Source organism: Eptatretus burgeri, chromosome 12 (assembly GCF_056783735.1).
Source record: "Eptatretus burgeri isolate ZD-2024b chromosome 12, Ebu_testis_v1, whole genome shotgun sequence".
In the NCBI taxonomy this organism is placed as follows: Eukaryota; Metazoa; Chordata; class Myxini; order Myxiniformes; family Myxinidae; genus Eptatretus; species Eptatretus burgeri.
In genome coordinates, this window is record NC_140972.1 from 100,295,686 (window position 1) to 100,312,801 (window position 17,116).

The 17,116-nt window shown below is 32.6% G+C and overlaps 1 protein-coding gene across 2 annotated transcripts in view; it reads right to left on the bottom strand.

Annotated features, from left to right (window-relative positions):
* The window catches only part of IDE (insulin degrading enzyme), a 154,478-nt gene that overhangs the window by 13,757 nt on the left and 123,605 nt on the right, over positions 1–17,116 (bottom strand). For both annotated transcript variants that reach the window (XM_085849081.1, XM_085849080.1), the window contains exons 17-18: positions 16,782–16,902; positions 16,453–16,544 (exon numbers count right to left, since the gene is read on the bottom strand). In XM_085849081.1, the coding sequence (XP_085705207.1) occupies positions 16,453–16,544; positions 16,782–16,902 (213 nt within the window). The remainder of the gene's footprint in view (positions 1–16,452; positions 16,545–16,781; positions 16,903–17,116) is intronic.

Below are 17,116 nucleotides of genomic sequence, written 5' to 3' on the forward strand. Positions count from 1 at the left end.
TCACCATACTCTTTCTTTAAGTCATTATACAAATAATCATACATCAATATCTTTGATAAATCAAGAACTGCTGTTCCAATATAAATTGGTTTATCCATTACAATACTTTCCTTTTTCATATGAATTGCAGAAAAGTTCTCTGAAAAAAACCTCTTCTCTCTCAAAACTTGGTTTATTTATCAATCTCAAGCTTCTTTCCAAGATGTTGCGAATCTAATGTTTTGCCTGTTTCTAACATTTTCCATAGTCTTTCCAAATACAGCATTATTCATTAATTTATAAAAGTCCCCTTCAAATTTTACTTTTGTATTTGCTCTCATATCTGTATTGAATTGAATATACTTTTTCACCCAAGGACTTTGTTTAAATTTTTTAAAACTCTATGAATTTTAGCTACTCTCAATCCTTCTCTCAAAAACTGTTTTAAGCTTCTCTGATGCAAAACATATCCCTCTTTATCATAGAATGTTGTTAATAACTTTTCTGTTGATTTACCTTTAATATTAAAACTTTTATGATAATCACTTAACCATTCTTTCTTTGGAGTTTCTTTTCTCACATGCAAAAGGAAGATCTTTATGCTTATTATGAAGATCACTCGGTACCTCAAATCAACTTCAAAATAATAACCTTCTTTCTTCGTCATTCAATTCCTCTTGAGAAGAAATAACAATATTCATCAAAGCCTTTTCATAATTCTTTTCTTCCACCCACTCTAATTTACCATAAGGTAGAGATTGAGACATTGCCCATCCATACAAATTATTAGCATCAAAATACATCAAATAATTACTATCTTTTTCACTATCATAATTTGGGAGATATTTATTATTTGCTTTAGCATATCTTTTGAACATACTTGTGATATTCCACCTCTCTTGGACTTCTCAATCATCAAAAGCATATCCACATCACTGATTAAATCTATATCTTGTTTTGTCATTTTCAACATTGCACTCCAAGCTAAACCAGGAGCTGTGAAATAGTGGGCAGGATCTAACCCATAACAATTTTTATTATGACAGAGTGATCTAAAAGCTTCAAACACATCAGCTAACAATAAAACATCTGTTTTTAGATATAAATCGTGATATTCTCCAAGGTTCTTTATCTTAAATATTTTCCATATTTCTTGTGCGTGTTTATATTCCTTATCACTTATCTCTTCTTCATAAAGGTTATTATAGAAACTTTCTTTTGAAGGAAGTTGTGTTTCTTTAAATCTCATAAATGAATCCATATAATCATAAGGATAAATTCCCTTACTTGTAAGAATTTTCTCTTTACTTTGAATTTCATTCCTTGTTTGAATTTCCTCTCTCGTAAGAATTCCTTCTTTAATCAGAATTTCATCTTTAATCTGAATTTCCTCTTTAGTGAGAATTTCCTCTTTTGGAAAGAATGAATTAAGATTTGGAAAAGAGTCTGTGGAGCTTAGATTTGATGCGAGGTAGGCTAGTGGTGTTCCCATAAACTTGTAAGAATCTAAAAACCTAATACGAGTTATAGGTTTTGTGAATATCATTTTTGAAAATGAAATATACTTTTGACTTGTGTTTGTTATAGCAGAAATATTCCCTGGTGTTTTTGAAAGTTCATTTATAAATAGATGTGTATCATAGTTGGCGCTGTTGTGAAGAAAGACTGGAATAAAAGAAGGTCATTTATAATTAAGATTACAACAGGAATGAGCGGGACCTCTATATTTACCAGTAAGATGACAATGGTCTCTAACTTTAAACTCCTTAATTTCCCCTCACAAATATGACAGATATTGTTCATTCTAAATTCTAATTTTTCTTCTTTGGTTAATTTCATCGGTTCATTTGTTTCTTTCATTAATTTAGTGAGTCTTATACAATCCTTTTCTAATCGTTTTACAAACTCTTGTGAAGCATTTTTTCCACGATAATGTTCAAGTTTGTTATACTTTTCTCCAACAGATGATTTGATATAATAACAAAAACCACAAGGAATATGTTTTTGATATTTATTTGTATATGGTTCTTTTGGATTAGGAGAAGCAGTATTTATCTTTTTAAGGATACATTCAAAATCAGCGTATATCACAAATGGGTGCATGATAGATTTATTATAATCTTCAAAATAAATCTTTTCACCAGGTTTAGGCATTGTAATTACAGCTGATTTATGATTACTACAATATTTTGAATGTTGTTCTAATCGTTCTTTTGTATGAAATGAATTAAGACATCGCTTACAAGGATATATTTTGTTTGCTGTTCTGAATACCTGAGAAGAGATTAATCTTGATAAATTATTGATGTATGTGTAATGTGAATTCTTTCCAACACTAAAATATAAAAGGTCAATGTGTGTTTCTTCATTTTTATAGTTGTTTGAAATTTTTAATATTTGAATTTTGTTTGTATCCGTTAATCCATATACATTAATAGAAAGATTATTCTTTTTCTCAAATTTAGGAATATCTGTTAATGGCATTGGGAATTTAAAATCTTTAATGTCCAAGGTATTCTCATATTTCATATATTGTTTTACTCTTTCTGAATTACATTTTGGTGGATGTAAGTGAGCAAGAACAGACCAGAGAAAACATTTATTATCATTGTTCTTAATATTAACAACTGCCTTCTTTAGTTTTATTTCTTTTGGTAATTCAATATAAGAAGAAGCTTTAAGAGGGTTTGATTTTAGAATGTGTATATCTAAAAAGATGATTTTTTTAATATTGAATCCACTTCCTACCACTGTATTATCAACATCCTCCTCTTGTCTTGATAGTTCTTCATAAACCCCACTATTCAAAAATCTTGAAATGATGTTATAAAATGAAGATCTGTTCTCATATAAGGAGTTTGTTCTTCATCTTGTCTTTTCATATTCATTTTCACTCCCATATAAAACTTTAAAGTTTTTATTTCTTTTAATGTCTTTTTAATAAATTTTTCAACATCGGGTTTCACTATTTCAATTGATTCAGCTATTGATGATGGACTGGGTTCTCCAAATTGAAAAATCCTTATTTTTATATGCCCTTTAAATGCCTCATCAGTGTTTTTAATATAATAGTCTCCCTTTACTTTAAACTCATTTTTCTTGTGTTTTTGTGATTGAAGATGTTGATTATAACTACTCTTCAAAACATCCTTTGAACAGATATCACAATGTTTTCTTTCCAACTCAAGAGGAGATATTTGATGAAATAGATTAAATGTGTGTTTGTTGGTTCGGAGGTGTTTTCTATAATGTTTATATTCGTGATTACAAACATCGCAGTACGTTGTATTCACCATATTTATAGAATAAAACTTTGCTTAAACTAAAATTTTCTTGATGAAAATTTCGTTTAATTTATAGGTGAATCTGTGCTTAAAAACATTTTATCCTCCAACTTTTTCACTTAATAAATACAATGTTTCAAGACACAAAAGACAAGTTTCAATCAATCTCTTCATCTGTTAAAGATACTGAGAAATATGTCAAGGATGTAAAATTGAACAAAGATAAATATAACAACTATTGGATAAAAACTATTATGGTAAATAATATGAGTTCTTCAATTTCCTTCAGTGGAAGGGCTTTTAGTATACCTGGTAGAACATCAATTAAAGTATCTCTAACAAAAGTTTCTCCTCTCCTTCTAGTAATATATTCAAAACTAGAAAAAGCAATGAAACAAGAAAAAGTATCAAAGAACAAAAACCTTATGGATGAAGCTTTAGAAAGAAAAGATAAGACCATCTGTAATATGCAAGGAGAAATTTGTATTTTTTTCAACAACCCTAAAGATGTAAATCTTGATGAAATAAAGGATGTTAATATATCAGGTGAAATGACATTTCGTTCAATAGTAGTTAACGATAATTTTAAAATTACCTTTAATATAAAAAATGTTGTCGTTGAATCTGATAATGAAAAAAAGTATATCGATATCGATGGTAATATACAACTAAAAGTATAGATGAATTTCAGTTTAAGTAAAGTTTTACTTTATAAATATGCTAGACTTTCCTGATTCTCCATATGACAAATTTGAGAATTGTCCTGCGTGTGAAAGACAGGGATTAAACACAGAGTCAAAAGCCTATAAACAATGTATATTCTGTGATTATCTTCTAATTAATGATAATAAAAAATATAAAAAGGAAAATAATTCTTTTAGATTTACACCAAAAATGAATTACTTTACAAGATTGATTAGAGAAATGAATGTAAAGTATGAGGATGATAACACACCTTTCCTTACAAGGGAAGAAACTGAACGTATAAGAGAAATGTTCAAAGGATTGTTGTTGTATATTATTCATGGATGTAATTTTCAGGAAATATCAACACAAGATATTGTATAAATAAAATAATGGATTATCTTGAAATTAAACCTGAACTTAGGATAAAATATAGAGTTTCTAAAAAAGCCAATAATAAATTAAATAACCTGTTTTTCAAATATATAAATGAATGATTTTTTACCTATTTGGGAAAATAAGATAAAATTTAACAACCATAAAAATCTCCCAAATTCATTAAGATGTCTCATAGTTGGTTCAAGTGGATGTGGAAAAACCTGCTTACTTTTAAAAATGCTCCTCACTCCCAACTTTTTAGATTATGATAATTTAATAATTTTCACAAAGTCGAGTTTTCAACCAGAGTATCAACTACTCTCACAAGGTTTTAATGCTGGTCTTCAAAAGAAGATAGAATAAGTTTATATAAGCGTCAAAAAAACCTAAATGATTGTAACATTGAAGATATAATTCAACTATTTTGTGATACACAGAGATGTAAAAAGAAATCAAATCTTATAACTTGTATTCTTAGTGATAATACGGATGATATACCGTCTCCTCAAGATTTGGATAAATCAAAAAAGAACCTCGTTATCTTTGATGATTGTGTTAATGAGAGAAACCAAACGGTAATGGACAGCTACTACACAAGAGGGAGACATTCTTCTTGTAATTGTATTTATCTTAGTCAATCGTACTTTCAACTTCCTCGTCGTTCCATCAGAAACAATGCTAATACTTTTATTTTATTCAAGTTAAATTCAATAGATATCAATAATTTTTGGAGAGATAATTGTTCTACATTATGTAGTAAAAAGAAATTTGAGGATTATATGAAGCACACGACTGAAAAATATAAATATATTGTTGTGAAACAAGATGAGATATTAAGGGATATATTTTTTGTTTTATAAACAACTACATATATAAATGACAACTATTATTATAAATCTTGTGGGTAAATCTGCTTCTGGAAAAAACTTTCATAAATCAAGGTTCTTGTGTAGTACAAATGAGAATATTGTAAATTTACTTAAAAAACACCCCGTGATACGCATTGTATCAACAACAACTAGAGCAATAAGACCTGGAGAAGTAAAAGGTGAAGATTATCACTATATTTCAGTGGAGGAACATATGCGATTGAGGAATGAAGGACAAATATTTGAGGAGGTTTCTCTTGGTACAACAAAATATTCACATTGTAAGAGTGAGTTAAAGAAACTAAAATCTGGTGGTGTTGGGATATTAGAAACTAATCCAGAAGGAACGAGACAAATTATTAAATATCTGAGCGGAGTGAAGATTTTATCATTCGGTTTTGATGTTGATGAAGAAACTCAACACAAACGTATGAAAAGCAGAGATGCAAGGATTAGTGAAGAAGAAATTACAACTCGCATTAATGTTAATAAAGAATTTGATGAAATATTTAAAGAAAAGGATTTATTTGAACACATCTACTTGAATGATGAAGAAAAGGAAAATTTCCCTGTTGATCTTTACAATTCATTAAATGATATTTTACAATAAATAAATGGATACAAAAGAAAGAGCAAGAAGATTTAAGGAACATCAAGAGTTGGTTTCAAAAGTTGTAAAACAACAGGAAGACATAAAGAAGAAACGCAGACAGAAACTAATGGGCGAAGAAGCATTTGAAAAAAAAACAAGAGAAATTTTTTAAACCACTTTTAAAGACTTCCCAAGAAAAAATGAAAGATGTTTCCACAGTTCCCACAGTTAGAATATACTCCTAGAAAGCTTCAAATGTTAAAAGATTTCAGTCAAATGACGGAGGAAGAATTAGAGCATTTAGGAGAATTAGAATATGATGATGAAGGTTTATTTCAACAACTGGAAGAGATTAATCAACCCCCTGATTATATTGTGAATGCTGTTCAAAACAATGAATATTCAGCGGATTCAAAAACCAAAGCAGGACTCATTCCAACAGAACAACCAGCAATATTTCTTCTTGTTCAAGAAAAGGTATTGATATTTAATGATGAATTAAGGTTCTTAAGTTCTGCTCAACCCCCTGTTAAACTAACTCCGAGATTAATGTTTCTTCTCACAAAAGATGGAAGGCAAGGTTCAACTGTGAGGGATGAATCAAAGTATATTGATAAACCATTGGATATGGAAAATAATGATGATAGAGTATATATTGATTTGCTGAACACTCTAAATTATAAGGTTATTCTTTCTGGTAAAAGTAGGAAGAATGAGAAGGAGAAACACATTATTCAGGCTTTAAGTATCCTTGGTTCAGGTATTAGTTTTCTTCCAAATGACCCATCGTAATTAGTTAATAGACTGTTATTGTTGTTTGGCAGTAAGAAGGCTGGAAATAACAATTGTTTTAATGAAGCATCAGCCATTTTAGACCAGTTGATGAACATGAAAATAATTAAGAAATATCAATATAAAAGACATTTTATCTCATATTAAATAAGATGAGAAGCACAATCCTGAGTTTTAATTTCACAACAAGCGACCACACATCTTCATTCCCATACCCACTACAACTTGACACAACAAAAGAATATGAGGCATCTTTATTGTCCATGGAGACTTATAATACCTTATTTAATATAACCGAGAAAAATGACAAGTTTAGTTATAATCCGGGAAGTGGATACAAACGATAACAGTCTCACCCGGAGCATACGAGATTTCTCAAATATCTTCCGAAATTGCTCGTCTTATGAAAGAACAGGGTGATGAACCAAAAAATATTATTATAAACATTCAAAAACATACTTCAAAATCAACGATTAAAGTTAAAAATAACTACAAGGTTGATTTCACAATTGATAATTCATTTAGAGAGTTATTAGGTTTCTCCTCAAAAAGATTGAAACTAATGGGACGTTTTACAGTGATAATGTCATTCAAATATCCTCAGGAATAAATTCGGTGTTAATTCACTGTGATTTGATTGATGGTGCTTATAATGATGGATTAAAAACAAATACAATATTTTCATTCAGCGCATACTCAACCCCAATTGGTTATAAATTCAATATGGAGCCTAAAAATTTGGTTTATCTACCTGTGTCAGGAAAAACCATACACAGAGTAAATTTTAGGATAACCGACCAAGATAATCGTGTGATCTCTTTTAATGGAGAAGTTATATCCATCAGAATTCACCTACGTGAAGTTTTTCAATAAATAAATATGATGGTTATTGTGAGGAAGCACGAGTTGGGAAAATATAAAATAATTACAGGGGATGGGATGTTCCTTTCCCCGTACTACAAGGGTGAAGGTATGTATCTTGGTAGAGGATACTATAAACCTAAGAGACAAAAGGGGTGTTGGACATCAATTTAGAGGAGATGGGATAATTGATACTCTCATGGGTATTGGTTCAACTATTCTTAAACATAAAGACCTAATTGGTTCAACTGCTTCTGCTGTGGGAAATGTAGCAGGTGCTGTAAAGAGTATAAAAGATGCTCAGAAAGAATCTCATAAATTACAAGCAATAAAAGAAATTAAGAAAGGTAAAACTCAGTTGTCCCCCAAGAACGACAAAAAACAATTCAAATACTTGGATCAGGGTTTCAAAAGTTTTAACATCTTTTTTCCTAAATAAATACAAGGATGGAAGCAATTGCTCGTATCTATGATTTGGGTGATACTATTATTATCTCAAACTCCACTAAAAAGAAGATTACTTCAAGGTAAATGCAATAACTGGAACAGACTGGAATACAAATGGTACAAAAAGTTTTGAAATAAATAATCAACAAACCTATTTGAATCTCTCCGAAAGTTTCTTGTTGTGTAAATTTAAATTCACTAAGGTTGAGAATAACACAAACGCTACACTTGTAAATGATTTCTTCTGGAAAATGTTTGATAGTGTGCGATTGTATATTGGAACACAAGAAGTTGAAGCGGTTGATTATGTCTCTGCTGTATCTGAAATGATGAAATTTACACTCTATACATTCAGTGATAGAATGGGAAAGGGGTCTGTCGAAGGTTTTATTCCTGATATGTCAGGAGGAACAAACACAGACCCTGGATATATTCAAAGGAAAGGAATGTATAATGATGATACAAAAGCAGAAAATAGTTTTACTGTGGCAGTTCCTCTTAAAGGTATATTTGGATTTTGTGATTATGATAAAGTTCTGTATGGTCTTAAAATTAGATTTCAACTACAAAGGAATGATAATGAAAATAGATTGCTTTTTGGTGTTGGTAATGCTTTTGGTGATCAGAATAAATTTGTAATTGAGGAGATGAGTTGGTATATCAGTGAATATACTCCTAATCTTAAAACAGAAGAGATGTTGAATCGAAGACTTAACTCAAAAAAACCACTCAGTGTATCATACCTCAAAAGAAGATGTCAACACGTTAAACTCAATCAAACTACTTACACGTGGAATTTGGGTGTTCTGGAAGGAAAGCCACGATATCTGTGGATGATTTTTAAAAAGCCAGATGGTGATACTGCGACTGATAAGAATAATGCATTGAGTGATAATGCTAAGGTGAAACAACCGCGTTTCTCTAGATGGAACATTTTATCCACGAGATAGATTGGAAATTAATTGGGAAAAAATGATTTTGCTGAAGCATACAAGTCTTACCAAAAGGTGTGTGAAAGTAATGGAAATAAAGAACCTATTTTGGATATGACAGCATTTAAAAGTTTGTATACAATCTATACGTTTGACCTGAGCGCTCAAAAAGAAACTATAAAGTCTAATCGAGTGGATACTTCCCTATACATTGAAAGAGGAGAGAGTGAAGAAGTTGATACATATTGTTTGCTTTTGGAAGAAACAGAATTGCAGATTAATACAGATAATGGTGTGATGATTAGTCTCACATAATTTTTTTTAAATAAATGAGTGGCAAAGTACCAACTGGGGTATATGTTAATCAAATCAATCTTCATAAACTATCATCTTGTGTTCAAAATCAAAAGCCTTGTACGATTAACGTTAATACAATTCAGAGAAAAGGAGCAGTAAGAATTGATGTTTTGCTCACAAGAGAACAGGTTAAAATCTTGAATGACACTGGCTCACTTAAAATTAAAATGACAAAACCAATGTTGAAAAAATATTCAATAAGAGAGGAGAGTGGAGGATTTCTCCCATTTCTAATTCCTTTATTTGCTGGTTTAAGTGCGGTTGGAGCATTGACGGGTGGTATTTCAACAGCGGTCAAAACTGCCAACGAAAGGAAGGCTCAACTCCAGGCTCAAAAAGAATTGGAAAGACATAACAAAGAGTTGGAGAAACAAATTAGTGGAAGTGGTGTAATTGTAGATTTTGCTGAAAAACTTGAAGGTCTGCCTGATAAAGCGAGATTGTTAGTTGGAGATATGCTTTCTTCTATAGCACAAGCAGGTGTAAAATTAACGAAAAGAGGTAATGGATTATATCTTTCTAATAAATAAATGAGCATTGATGAGTGGTTGAAAGAATTTGGAAAGAATACAACATCAAATTTACAACTTGCCAAATATTGTAAGAAATTAAAAATTCATAATGTGGTTATTTGTATGAGAGATGAATTAACAAATGTGTCGAAACATACAAAGAATATTATTATGAACTTAGAAGATAATGATGGGAACGCATCTCATTGGGTTTGTATTTTTAATAGTCAAGACAAATATTATTTTGATAGTTTTGGTCTTCCACCACCTGTTGAAGTCATAAAATTCTTACAGAATGGTGTTTATCAAACATTTCAAGTCCAAGAATTAAATTCCAAGTGTTGTGGTCAATTATGTCTATATGTGTTATTTCAACTCAACAAAAATAAAAAATTTTATGATATTATTTTTAATCTAATATAAATGACTTATGTTGGTAAAGATGGTTCTATCTTTGGTGTATCTCAAGAACTGGATATTGATTTATCAAATTATTACACAAAGGCACAGGCTGAACGACATAAATATAATATAAACAAAAATATTAACATGAAAAATGCTTATAAATTAAAAAATTATCCAAGCCCGACTGACGCGAATGACTTGGTGAGATTAAGCGATTTATCACAATATATATATACTTAAATAAAACGGCTGTGTATTCTAAAGATACAGAAGTGTTGATATTATCTCCAGGTCATACAGAATTCACAGTTCGAATTAAAATAAATTTTTATAAAGAAGGGCGTATCGTTTGTATGAGAATAGAACAATGGGGGTATGATATGAATGATTTAGGGTATAATTGGTCATTTAAAATTAACCTCGAAGACCTGGAACAATTAAATCAGTCCTGTAAGGAAGAATATTATCCACTTGGTATCGAGAATGAGTTTTGTGGAGCCACGATTAGTAAACAACAAATAAAAGAATTTAATAAGGGTAAATATAATAATGGTTTTGCCCTTGTTTATCTCATGAAAACAGAAAAAACAGGATTATATATAATAAGTAAGGAAATACAAAATGATTTAACTATGGGAAGATGGGGAGGTGTTTCGTGCCATAATATTATTCTAACATATATTTCTAATACATAAATGACAGCAAGAAGGCTTCAAGAAAATTATCATTTCTGTGTTCAAGCATACCTTCAAGAAAAGGGTATTCGGTATTTTAATAAATATGTTCTACAACATAAGAATGAGGTATTTTCAATAAAAGATTGGCATTATGCTGATGTTGATAAACCAACAACTTTAGATTTAATTAGAATGTTAAATAATGAAAAAATTATAAGGTTAAGAAAAGGTAAGGCTCTTTTAGAAATTCAAAAGAAATTTTATTGGTATCCTGTTGTAAAAAAAATTATTTTGGATACAGGAATAACAAGAAATCCTGATGAATATATGTATAATATTCTATGGGGTGTAAACGATTCAAGTATAGTAAGGGATGAGGAAGGAGTTGAAGAAGAGAGGGAAGAGGAGGAAAAGGAGGAGGAGGAGAGAGAGAAGGAGGAAAGAGAGAAGAGAGAGAGGGAGGAAAGAGAGAGAATGAATAAATATCAAAATATGGAAGCCAGTGAGATTCGAAAAAGAATAGAGGTATTAAAGAAAGTAACTTATCTCACCAGGGAGGAATACAAAAGAATTAAAAGTCTATTTACAATACTTTCGACAAGACTATCGACATCGAGAAGACATGTATTTTAATTCAAGTTTTTTCTTAAATAAATGGAGGAGAGAGTGAAGGCATTTCTAAGGATTCTTTATGTTTTAAAAATTAAGATTCAAATGTGCATGTTGGAAACTAAAAGGTTTTTGCACTCTGCAGAAATTTTTCTCATAAATAAATGAGTTATTGTCTCAAATGTAAAAAGAAAACTAATACTAAAAATATTTCATATATTAAAAGTAAAAATAACAGGGTTATACAAAAAGGTATATGTTAAGTGTGTGATTCAAAAAAAAAATCAATTAATCTCCAAACACAAACTCGGAGGAGATATACAAAAGTTTTTATCAGGAAGTAAATTTACAACTACTGGAATACCAGGGAATTACATCTTCCAGGGTATTCTTTCTGTGGTCCAGGCACAAACTTGGATAAAAGATTAGATGAGGCAGACAATCCTAAATCCTGGAGTAAACCAATCAATAGAGTTGATGAAGTGTGCATGAGACACGATATTGATTATGGGAATACCACAACGTTGGAAGAAAAGCATGAAGCCGATAGAGAAATGTTATATAATTTGTCTCTGATACAAAATCAACCTTGAGAGAAAAAGTTGATAGGTTCATCGTTGAAGAAGATGATTAGTGCTAAATTGAAACTTGGACTTGGAAATTCAAAAACTTATAGGCTCTAATGATGCCATTAAGACTGAAGAGCAATTAGCTGATGAATTACATAAACCAATATTCACAAAGTTTCAGAGAAGGAAAGTTTATTCCAAGGAAGTTGATTATATCTGGTCTGCTGATTTGATTGAACTCAATAATGATAAGGGGTACAAGTATGCTTTAACCGTTATTGATTTGAGGAGTAGATATGCGTGGGTTGTCCCTTTAAAAAACAAAACAGGTAATACTCTTGTGTTAGCTTTTCAACAGATATTTAATAAAAGTAAGAGAAAACCTAAGAAATTGTGGACTGATGAGGGTAGAGAGTTTTATAACAAGACATTTATGAATTTTTTAAAAATAACAGTATTACATTATACAGTACCTTTAATGAAGGGAAGGCAGTTGTTGTTGAACGTTTTAATCGTACCTTAAAAGAGAGACTATATAAAAAATTCACACAACTCGGTTCACAACAATGGTTATCTTTTATTCAGGATATTGTGGATAAGTATAATGACACGATTCACACGTCAACTAATATGAAGCCATCAGAAACATTTACAAAATTAAAATATGAAAAAGAGATTAATGTCAGAAAACCTAAGTTCAAAGTTGGTGATATCGTAAGAATATATAGGTGGAAATCTCATTTTGAAAAGGGTTTTACTGAACGATGGACGAAAAGAACTTTTTAAAATTGTTGATGTAATAGATACAGTTCCTTGGACTTATAAAATATATATGATTTGGAAGGGAAGAGATTTTAGGTTCATTTTATTCACAGGAATTACAAAAGACAAAACTAAGCATATAATACACCTTTGTGGACACTAGAGGGACAAGTCCGAGGTGTATTACAGTATATAATGTGTGTCAAGGGGACGTTCTTAGATCTGTGAACCCCAAACACAGAATCCTCAACTGAATAGTCAAGGCTTAACTTTTGTTTGTGTGTGTGTGTGCAATGGGAGCAATAGGTTGGCGCTTCACTCCCTCCCTACTATACACCGTTGTGGACACTCGAGGGCCAAGTCCGAGGTGTATAACAGTATATAATGTGTGTCAAGGGGACGTTCTAGATCTGTGAACCCCAAACACAGAATCCTCAACTGAATAGTCAAGGCTTAACTTTTGTTTGTTGATGTGTATGTGTGTGTGTGTCCCAACCCTCACATTCAAAATCTCAACCCCAACCTCACATTCAAAATCTCAACCCCAACTCAATCCTCGCCCAACACAATGTCTTTTTCAAAATGAGATTTCCACCTATATATATATATTTTACGTTTTTTTTTTCTTCTTCCAATTCTGTCTTTTAAGGCTTTCAGGTTTGATGACGTAGAAAGGGGGAGTAAGCCTGCACTTTCTTCCCAGAACTTTCTTGATCTTGCTCCCATCAAGCACCATCCGACAAAGAACTACATCGATAGGTTTAGATCCCAAAGAGTGATAGCAACTCCAAAAGTCTCCAAAATATAAATAAATAAAATAATAATAATAATAATAAATAAATAAATAAATAAATAAAAGCCCCCAAAAAAAATTTTCAAGTGTCCAACATAAACCCAACTTTCCAAGTCTTCAAGGTATAACCACATTCCCATTGAGTTTCCAAGATATGTATCACATTGTGAGTTATCAATCCAGAACCCACATTTCAAGTATTCAAAGTAAAACCAACTTACAAAGTCTCTTAAGGATAACTCATTTACTGATTTTTTCAAAATTTGTGAGTCTCCAAGGTAGGCCCCATATTTAGAACCATCTTGGCAGAACCCTTTTCCTGAGTCTCCAAGGTAGTTATTTAAACCATCAAGGCAGAACTCATTTACTGATTTTTTCAAAATTTGTGAGTCTCCAAGGTAGGCCCCATATTTAGAACCATCTTGGCAGAACCCTTTTCCTGAGTCTCCAAGGTAGTTATTTAAACCATCAAGGCAGAACTCATTTACTGATTTTTCAAAATTTGTGAGTCTCCAAGGTAGGCCCCATATTTAGAACCATCTTGGCAGAACCCTTTTCCTGAGTCTCCAAGGTAGTTATTTAAACCATCAAGGCAGAACTCATTTACTGATTTTTCAAAATTTGTGAGTCTCCAAGGTAGGCCCCATATTTAGAACCATCTTGGCAGAACCCTTTTCCTGAGTCTCCAAGGTAGTTATTTAAACCATCAAGGCAGAACTCATTTACTGATTTTTTTCAAAATTTGTGAGTCTCCAAGGTAAAACTTGTATTCTGGCTCATCAAGGTATAACTTGTTCAGTGGGTATTGTCTTGATAACTCACAATGAGTACTATTGCTGTAAAACTCTTTTTCAGGATTTTGCTGGTCTCCAAGGTATAACTCTTTGGTTGGGTCATCAAGGACGAACTCGTTCTGTGGGTCTTGGTCGCTCATAAGGTCTTCAACCAAGCCAACAATTTCCGCCCCAAGTTGTAGCAAAAGCAGTATTTTCATTTCGTATTTCAGACACAATTTCCTGTGAGAGAAAATAATAATGTATTAATTAAGTTATTTAATTATTAAATGAGTATGCTTCAATCAAAGTTTGAAAATAGGAAAATAAAAAATCTTACCTCAATAGATAAGAGGTTTGAATCCAGTTCATCAACTTGAAGGTTTAGTTCCATAGAAGACAGAGAGTTCCAAGGAACACCAAAGTCATCCCACTCAAGGTCTTCAACCAAGCCAACAATTTCCCCCAAGTTGTAGCAAAAGCAGTATTTTCAGATACAATTTCCTGTGAGAGAAAATAATAATGTATTAATTAAGTTATTTAATTATTAAATGAGTATGCTTCAATCAAAGTTTGAAAATAGGAAAATAAAAAATCTTACCTCAATAGATAAGAGGTTTGAATCCAGTTCATCAACTTGAAGGTTTAGTTCCATAGAAGACAGAGAGTTTGAGACAAGCACACAGAACACCATTGCCAGCAAGAACAAATGTTTAAAATGGAGCCTGGGTTTGAAGCTTTTATAGAGAAAGACTGGTGGGTGTGGTTTCCTTTGGAAATTCCCTGGGCAAGCCTAGGCAAGCCTTCATTGGGAAATTTTTCAAAACCATAACATCCTGTAATTTTCTAGTGATTTCTTTGTGAGTCAGAGATGAACTGGAAATGATGTAAGAGTGGGCGGGGCTTAGCAAAAGTAGGCGGAGCTTAGGAAAAGTGGGCGTGGCTTAGAAAAATACCTTATGAAAAGTGGGCGGAGCTTAGCAAAAGTGGGCGGGGCTTAGGAAAAGTGGGCGTGGCTTAGAAAAAATATCTTATGAAAAGTGGGCGGGGCTTAGCAAAAGTGGGCGGAGCTTAGGAAAAGTGGGCGTGGCTTAGAAAAATTACCTTATGAAAAGTGGGCGGGGCTTAACAAAAGTGGGCGGGGCTTAAAGAAAAGTGGGCGGGGCTTAACAAAAAATAACCTGTGGCTCAGGAGGTGGTCAAACAAGAGCATTAAGAGAAGTTTATCATTTTGTAATGGCACAAAAGGGGTATCTTAAAAAATATAAAGATTCAAATGTTTTGTTTGTCAATATTTTAGATGGGGATTATTGTGCAAAGAAAATTAAACTATTGAAGGAATTTGAGAATGAACAAATCTTTATAGGTTCAATGAGTGAGCTGTTCAACCCCCAGGTGTTCAATTCAATGAGGTTCAACCTCCAAGTTAAAAGGGGAGACAAATAAATATACCTTGGGATAAAAAGGGGATTTATTTTTAGGGAAAAAAAATATAAATCGCTGAAAATCCCCCATTCATTTACATGGGGAAAAGTGAGCCAGAATCAGTATTCTTACCCTACTGACGTGTGCCGGGATTTTAGACAAATTTTTCACAAGTCGGCATACACTAGCTAAATCGTCAAGGTGTGACAGCGCCTTCACATCTTGCTCAGCTTGAAGCCATGGAAACCAAGGCCTTCAAGATCATTCGAATCTCCTGCAATGCAGCCGAGTCAATGGGTCTATCATTTCGCCATCGCAGACAGGTCGGTGGTCTCTCTGTCCTCTACCACCCCATTTCTGGTTTTGCAACCTCTGCTCTTTCCGTGATTTGCCCCGCCCATCCCCAATCCCTTCTCCTTACAAATTTCTGGTTTTCCCTCCTTGGAGTTTCTTTCTGTGTCCATCTTGTACACGCCATGCATCGTCTCATCCCCCCTCCCCCATTCCTCCCCACACACATTTTTTTTGTCCAAGACTCCCTCTACATTGATCTTCAACTCCACTGTTGGTGTTTTCCCCTCTCTCTGCTGTTACCTTTACGTGCTGTTTTTGTCTGTTAAGTCCTGATCTGTTCAGTGCACTCTCTTCCACGAATCTCGACTAAATATGCAAAATAACCAAAAACGTATTCTGAATTTGCTGGTTATTCAGGTTGGATTTCGTTAAAAATAGAGGAGGGGGAGAGAACCTACCTTTTTAGTAAGGTTTCCATGGAAGAGACACTCCATGTGAAGACGAGACAAGAACTGTGGGATGTATCTCTGCAAGTCAGGCAACGTCACTTCTGCACAAACACCCGCACATGAGGATAAAACGTAAAATATGAAAAGGGAAATAATAAACTCACTCATCATCAACAAAATGGTTTTACTCATGTATGCTGCACTTTGATGACAAATACTTTTGCAATGTACATCTCATCAAGCAGAATAAATGTTTCCAATTAAATCTCACAGGATAAATATCCACTTGGGATGTGCACTTCCACTTCCTGAAACATTCCACAAACCCAAACGCTCACCGTCCAAAGCTTCTCTCAGCTCATCCTTAGTCCAGGCGAGTTCAGTGAGTAACAAGCGCAGGTAATAGATGGCATGGCGATGCGGCTGTTCTGCACGGAAGTTGTGCAATGAGCGCAGGTACTAGGGAAATGACAATCACCAAGATGAAATCTTCTTTGGCAAATCACACCTCACCCTCACATTCCTTTACAGCATTTCAAACCGTCGTGGAACGACAGAAATACAAATGTTAAGATATCCATATTATACGCAGTGCCTATGATAGTCTACACCCCCTTTCAAAATTTTCACCTTTTGTTGCCTTAAACCCGGAATTAAATAAGACTTTTTCCAC